General features: G+C 37.2%; 1 protein-coding gene across 1 annotated transcript; it reads left to right on the top strand.

Annotated features, from left to right (window-relative positions):
• Nucleotides 1–210: 210 nt before the first annotated feature.
• Nucleotides 211–6,733, top strand: lrrc3 (leucine rich repeat containing 3). Its single transcript, XM_079882374.1, has 4 exons — nt 211–367; nt 4,008–5,129; nt 6,016–6,099; nt 6,217–6,733. The coding sequence occupies exons 2-4, from the start codon at nt 4,364–4,366 to the stop codon at nt 6,279–6,281; spliced, it is 915 nt and encodes a 304-aa protein (XP_079738500.1). The 5' UTR covers nt 211–367; nt 4,008–4,363; the 3' UTR covers nt 6,282–6,733.
• Nucleotides 6,734–7,648: the final 915 nt, after the last annotated feature.

Here is a 7,648-nt window from a genome sequence, read left to right as displayed (position 1 = left end):
AGCAAATATGTGACCTGCTGAAAAGAACCACTGAACGAACCTGTTACTGAATCGTTTTTGTAAACGGGTCAAAGGATTTCGAAATCGTCACTGTACGAACCAAAGAACAAATCTTTTTGGTGAACTGATTAAAAAGATTCGAGTCACTTGGATGAATCAAAATCCTCACCACGAGTAGCCTAGTCAGTCAGTCAGTCAGTCAGAAGAACAGAAGCGGGTGGAGCGAGCGCGAGCTATCAGCCTCCAGCACAGCAAACAGAGCTCGCCATCCAATCAGCGCAAGGCGGCTGTCTTATACTGCTGTGTGCTCTTCACTTTTTACACTCACTGCGAAGGCGTCTGATCCACTGAAGTATCAACAAGTATGGTAAGTCATGATAATGCATACAATTCATGTTAAAAAGCAAACTTTTTGAAACCACACATAAAGCTTAAATGCAATATCTGTAATTCGTTCTGGAAAGTAGGCTAGTGAGATTTGTCTTGTCTTTATAGGCTATGCTCGTGTAATATTTGTGTCATGATCTTGCATTAATATTTTCCTTTATTTTATTTTTACGTCTTTTGTAGTTCCTCATTTGAAGAACAATGCATGTAGGTTGACATGCTATTCTATATTTTATTCCTTAGTCAGCTGTTTATTGTAATGACAGTAGGTGCAGGATATGTTTATAATTGGATGTTTTCAAGCGTGAGCATTAAATATAGACTTTACAAGCATTCAGTTTTGTTTGCAAATGACTTAATTTCCCACGTTATTATGGTCTAAATACGATGACTCTTTCTCTCAGCGTTTCTTTCATGTATTCAGTCTGTTGTTATCAGTACGCTTACCAAGTCCAGCCTCGTAGCCTATATGCCGTCGTCATGTTTTGGCAGGTACATTTTTCAATGTAAAGTGCTTACCAGATGCATAGCCTACGACGTCTTTAGCCTACCAATGAGAGAAGAAAGAAAGATTGAGATAAATTATGATACTCCAGCAGTGTTGCCAGATTGGAAATTTCTAAGTATTTTACCAGAAGCTCAATATTATCGTACACGCGTCAAACGTACAGAATACAGCTATTTATTGACAAATAACTTTTTGACACGACATGAAAATGACTTTATTGCTATCGACCTCAGCTTGGAAAAAAACTGACCTAAGCGCCGCGGAAGGAACGTTGTTTTTTTTAATTTTTATTTTATTTTACTTTTTTCTTCTTCTTGCAAAACATACAGAGATGACATATACAACTTGGTATAAAATATACAAAACGAACATTAACTTGTGCTCATGATGATGATGGCCGAGAAGACATAGCCTAATGACATAATTCTACTCACGGTAGACGTAGAATCCACATCTAGATCAATGAGTATAGAAGCCATATGATTACAACGACCATCATTTGAAGCGTCACACAATTCTGATATTATCGTACATTATGGGATTTTTTTCATTATTGATCGTACGTCGTACAGAGGTCGAAATTATCGTACAAATACGATAATTATCGTACGTCTGGCAACACTACTCCAGCGTTGTCTCTTCTCAAACTATATCAAAGCTATTCAAGTCTAAACCGTAAACAGTCGGCACACATCCAGTTGTATTAAATTCCATCTTACATGTAGCCTACCTACGTTGTTACATTGCTCTCATGTGTTATTTTCATATCTTTTTTTAGAATATTTTGATATAATTTGTTTTGAGGTAAAGTGAAAAAACACCTCCATGCTCTGCTCTAGTCACTTTAATTCTTCTTCATTGACAATATAGTTGAAACGTTTGTTGCCTGTTATTGACACATATTTGAATTTCATTTAATGTAAGCTTAAAGCAGACAAACGTTTGTATTCAGGTAGCCTACGTTTTTAAAATGTTTTAGTGTGGTTACATTATTTTTCAGTTGAATGTGTGGTTTCTTTAGGATGTTTTAAAAACGGTTTACGGTGACTTTAAATAATGCAAATTATTTAATTTGGTGTATCACTCACAATCCCTCTTTCTCAACACACCTTTATAGATGAGCCATTGTGTCCTACTTGCATCCTATTGGATTCTAAACGTGGCTTGAGGTTTTAGCATCCATCACAATAATCAACTAGTGCTACTGAGCTGCTGCTGATTCAACAATCAATCCTGAGCTGGGTTTCTTATTGCTTACTGTACATTGCCAGTGAATTAATCTTTTATTTCGACACTTTCAAATGATGCATCCCACATGTCTCATGTGCTGCCTGTGACAAAGTTTTAGTGGAAAGAATGAAAGTCATTTCACTGCATCATGTGTTCGCCGTAGGCCTATTAATATTTTCTACCTGCCTTACGGACTCTTATAAAATGAGTCTCATTTTGACAAAAGAGCTTTTCACACTTGAAATAGTTATCCCTGTCATTCTATACACAGGGTAAAGGGAATCACATCTCATAATTTATTCATGAGCTGACGTTTCACACTCTACATTCCTAAACCCTGGGTTAACATCCTTATTTGCATTTTTGCGGTGTCATTGAATGGCAAACACTGTACACAATACATTTACAGAAAGGCTCTAAAATTTCACATTCTTATATTATATACTGTATGGGCATACTGTACTATCAAGTATATCCTGAATGGACTTTTCAAACTATAAAGGTAAGGTAAGAATAAAACGGTCTCTTCTTCACTACAATTTGACATTTCCCCCCCTCAGATACTGAAACTACTGTTTATACAACACGCAGTGTTTCTGTGACTGTCCAAAGCACGTGAATATGAGGCTTGTCGGTTGCTAAGCATCTAGTCGTAACATTCTAACACTGCATCGTTTCACACTGTACACGTTTGGCTCTTACAAGTGTGAAATGTTCCTTTACCCGGGGTTAAAAGCGGGGTTTAGAACGACAATAGCGCGGGGGTTAAGGGAAAAGCTTATACAATGTGAAAAGCCCTAAAGTGTAAGCTATCCATTTAGACTGGTTCCTCAAAGGGCAGTCATGATCTGATTGATCAGCACAATGTAGGGCGTTCATATGATCTGTCCTAGAATGAATTATTCTAGTCTAGTAAGTTTAAAGGTGTAGTGTGAATTAAATCGTGTGATGTTTTCCTCACCCTCATGTTGTTCTGACACTGTGTTATTTTGGTTCTTCCATGACACACAATGAGGAACGTCAAAGATGCTCCAAGCTTTGTTTGACTCTAATTGAACCATAAATGAAATAGAAATGAAGACTTGAAATATAGTTGTCATATGGACCCCTTTTATGATAGTCAAGTCAAGTCACCTTCATTTATAAAGCACTTTTAACAATATGATTGATGATAATTTACTTCCGAGAAGCCATTTCATCCTATTTGGAGTTTGTCAGTATTTAGCAGTTCACTTTCCTTGTGCTGAAAAGAACAACTGGGATATTCTGCTTATTACAGAATGTACATCTTTTGGATTTCACTGATGGGAAATAAAAAGGTTTGGAATGACATGATGGTGAGTAAATGACAATATTTGAATTTTTGAGTGAACTATTGGGATATTAAAAAACTTTATCCATGTGTTTTTTTTTGTTCCATCATTAAAGTTACTAATAGCCTTTAATGAGCATTGTGTTGCTATGGCGCAAATGAGAAATTGATTTGTTTTGTTTTAACAAATCGGCCCTTTCTAATATTATTAGATTAAATGCAGCATAACAAATGTATTCGTCTGCAAGATATGAGACTTATCTCAAATTGTTTTGTCATGGTTGGATCCATTTCAGGTCAGAGCACTCTAATGTTGCTTTGTATGTTACAAAGCATATCTTAAAGGGATAGTTCACCCAAAAATAAAAATTCTGTCATCATTTACTCACCTTCATACTGTTCCAAACCTTTATGCCTTAATTTTATTCTATGGAACGTTATACAGGTTTGTAATGACATGAGGGTGAGAAAATAACTTTCAATCTTTAATTTATATAAATATGAATTTCTTTGTTAATCCAAAATGTCTCTTTGTGTGGGTGATTCTTGTTCTCCTTTTTGTTCTTGCAGTTTCCAGACTTGGCAGGAGGGACTTCAAGTGAATGGAGCCCTATTCAAATCTTTCTTCTGCTTTTGGTCTCTAATTAAAACTTGGCTGTAGAACCTTTTCCTCTCAAATGTTTAATTGCCTCTCAGATGTTCATGGACTCGTTTGGATTCTCTCCAGGACACTCACAATGGCTTCAAACACCTGAAAATTAAAATCACTACTCTACATATGCTAAAAGGGCGTTAATAAGGAAAAACTCCCCGCTGTTGGAATGACACAGTGACATGTAATGTTTACTCATTAATTTTCCAATATGACTTGGATTAACAATGACTGCTCTTGAACTGTAGAGCATTCAGAAAGTAAGTAGCTGGACATGACTTACCCTGGAGGGGCCCATCTGTCAAAGAAAGTCTTCATCCCTCATGGCTATCCCCTTATCTTGAGATTACTTTTAGCCGTGATCTGTTTGAGCGTGATGGGTTTTGCCTGTCCCAAGAGCTGCCACTGCTCCGAGAGGAATGGCTTAACCGTAGTGCAGTGTTCCTCTCGCAACCTTGTGGAGATCCCCCCCGACCTTCCGCACGATACTGTGTCACTTCAACTGTCCTCCAATCGCATAACCAAAATCCCAAACCAGGCTTTTAACAACCTTCCCTGGCTCCAAGAGTTGGACTTGTCACGGAACGCTATTGAAACCGTGGACGCTGGGGCTTTTCAAGGTGTCACGGAGAGCTTGCGGGCGCTCGACCTGTCCCATAATCACATGCAAAGCATCCCCAAGGAGGCCTTCGCTCGGCTGCATGCCAAGATCAGCCTGTCCAACAACCCGTGGCATTGCGAGTGCACCCTGCAGGAGGTGTTGCGCGAACTCTGGCTGGACCCCGAGACGGTGAACGAGGTGAGCTGCCACACCTCTGTTCAGGAGGAGTATGCGGGCAAACCTGTCACCCAAGTCTTGGATTCAGGCATAAACTTTTGCAACTTCCACCATAAGACTACCGATGTAGCCATGTTTGTCACCATGTTTGGTTGGTTCACGATGGTTATCGCTTATGTCATCTATTACGTACGGCATAACCAGGAAGATGCCAGGAGGCATCTGGAGTACCTCAAGTCTCTGCCAAGTAGCTCCCAAATTAGTAAGGATTTTGACACAATCAGCACTGTTCTCTAGCATCAATCAATGCAGTGTAGGAGTGAATGTGTTTGGCACAGTGATGATGGCACAACAGCAAGCCTTATAAGGAAGAGTGGGGCAAGATGTGTCATTTAATGAAGTTGTCCTCTAGGAAAGGAGAAATGACGAATCACTGATGAACATGTGAAAGATTTAAATTTCAAACACATTTTGATAATGCACAAACCAATTCCAAGCTGCACATACATTTTCATAAAAAAGAAAAACATATCATTTTCTGAGTATTTTAATTTAAATGTTTTATTATGATAGTGTTTTTGTGTTTATGATTGTGTAAAAATATATATTTTTATTTATTTATTTTGCTTTGACACCAAATTTTTTTTCTGCTTCAGAAAATATATTTTTACATCAAAAAAAAAAAAAAAAAAAAAAAAGAGACAGATGCACATGATAAAAAAAGAGTCATTTTTTAACTCTTTCCCCACCATTGACCGAAATTTCCAGCAATCCATGTTTTCACTGAAGCTAGTTTTTTTTTTTTTTTTTTTTTTTTTTTTTTACAGAGCCTCTGTTCTTTTTTTTTATATATTGCATGTTCAGATATTCATACAGCAAAATATTCTTTGGGCTGAAAATTATCAAAAATGTTGGCGGTGGCTGGCAACTTAAAAAAAAAAAATAAATGCTGGTGGGGAAAGAGTTAAATATATGGCCCAGTTTCTTGAATTAAGGAGGTGACAGATTAGCCACTGACACATCTTACCCCACTGTTCCCAAGTTAAAGTATTATTTAATTGTGAATGTTTTTCGTGGTTTTTCACACAATGAATGTGTTGACAATTGTTCTGTGATGCAATTCAGTGTTCCCATTCATGTACCCTCAGTCGACCTACATAAGTCCTGCAGTCTCGGTGGTGGCCGCTTTGTGCCTCACGACAAGCTCTGCAGAAGCTCCAGTTTTTCTGCAGGTGCTTAAATCACACTTTTTCTTGAATTGATTTATTAATTTGTATGCTAATGTAATGGTTTCAGAACCGAATATTAAATGCTGGATTTAGGGATATTTTATTTTCCTTCTTTTATAGCGATGACCAAGGAGAGCAAGTATATAATCACTGCCAAAAAACAAACAAAAAACCCCATCAGTTAGGCTCTGCCTTGATAATTGGAAACTTGCCCTATTTTTGGCGGAGTTCTATATACTCAAGTGCCTGATCCTGGTACCTCAGCACCAATACACTGTGCATTGGGCATTATTTGGTTTGGTACAGTATCTCTCTGTTGTTCTACAATAATAATAAAATTGAAAAAATCCTTTAATAGTGAGTGTTAAGTAGAACAGTGTCATAGTCAAGTGAAAATTTTGGTGTATTTTAAAGATTTCTCTGATTGATCTTGGATCAATTATGTAAGATTAGAAGATGTTATGAGATGACATTCAAAATGGATTTTGTCACCTGTGCGTTAAAGTTAAAAGGGCTTGCAGGTTATATTTCATGTAGGCTAATGTGTATTTCTGTCCACATGTATCAGTTTTTCATTGTAATGAACCTTTCAGCAGTAGTGTGTATATAGAAACATAAAAAAAAATAAAAATGCTATTAGAAGGACTCTGCCTTCTTGCCTAGGCTTTTTAATATCTTTTGTTGTTTTTAAGTTGCATTCAATTTACTATATGAATGAGCTTTTGTGAACATGTTCAGCAAACAAAAAATCAATAGCTTGGGGTCCTTGATTTTATTTACCTTTGTTTTGTGTGAGTACTAGGCACAAAACAATGCCTTGCAGAAATGTTTTTTTGAACCTTCAAGGATTTCATGAGGAGTCATGCCACTGAGAGTGGATATTATGATTGCTTTCCAGTCCAGGGGTCTAGCCATATGTGAGTCTGTAGCTCTAGATCAATAGCAGATTCATTACAGGGGAAGGTTTGGAAAGCGCCTTAAAACCAGCTGGTCTGGGACTAGATGGCACCCTCAATTCAGTGAGGAAGCCAAAGTATAAGTGAAAGTGGCTGTGTTTGTGCTTCTGTCTTCAAAGAAAACATTGAATGGGTGGTCCATCTTAACTTATGAGACAGTTTAATGATTTACTATTTCTGATTGCAAAGTTAGTATTTATTTACTTATGCAGTAAATCCCCATAGCACTGTTCATGAAACCCTCGTATCCTTGCCAAAGTCTTGATTTGTCCTTTAAAACACATGGGATTTTGAATCATTTGCAATCAGATTCACTGTCAGTTTTCCTCAGCACTGTAAAACTATAAAAAAAATTCGATTGCATCCTGATTGTCTTCCAGAATGTCATGTACCAACCCATTGTTCGGTTACATGTTATATAAAAAGCCCATTAGCAAGTATTAACTCCAGTAAATCTCGAATGTGCTTATCTGGAGGCATTAGCAGGATATTAACTTGATTAAATCTAGGAGATTCTTATCACATTTGGGACATGAATGATTTATAGGAACACAATTTCAGTTATCGTTTTTGCAGGGTTGTTGAAAAATGTTATG

Source organism: Squalius cephalus, assembly GCF_949319135.1.
Source record: "Squalius cephalus genome assembly, chromosome: 9".
NCBI lineage: Eukaryota > Metazoa > Chordata > Actinopteri > Cypriniformes > Leuciscidae > Squalius > Squalius cephalus.
This window is presented reverse-complemented; position numbering and strand designations above follow the sequence as displayed.

Excerpts from the sequence above, each read along its gene's own strand:
- lrrc3 (XM_079882374.1), top strand. The coding sequence starts at position 4,364 with ATGACTTACCCTGGAGGGGCCCATCTGTCAAAGAAAGTCTTCATCCCT. Across the intron at positions 5,130-6,015 it reads GCCAAGTAGCTCCCAAATTA|TCGACCTACATAAGTCCTGC; the intron begins GTAAGGATTTTG and ends ATGTACCCTCAG. Across the intron at positions 6,100-6,216 it reads AAGCTCCAGTTTTTCTGCAG|CGATGACCAAGGAGAGCAAG; the intron begins GTGCTTAAATCA and ends CTTCTTTTATAG.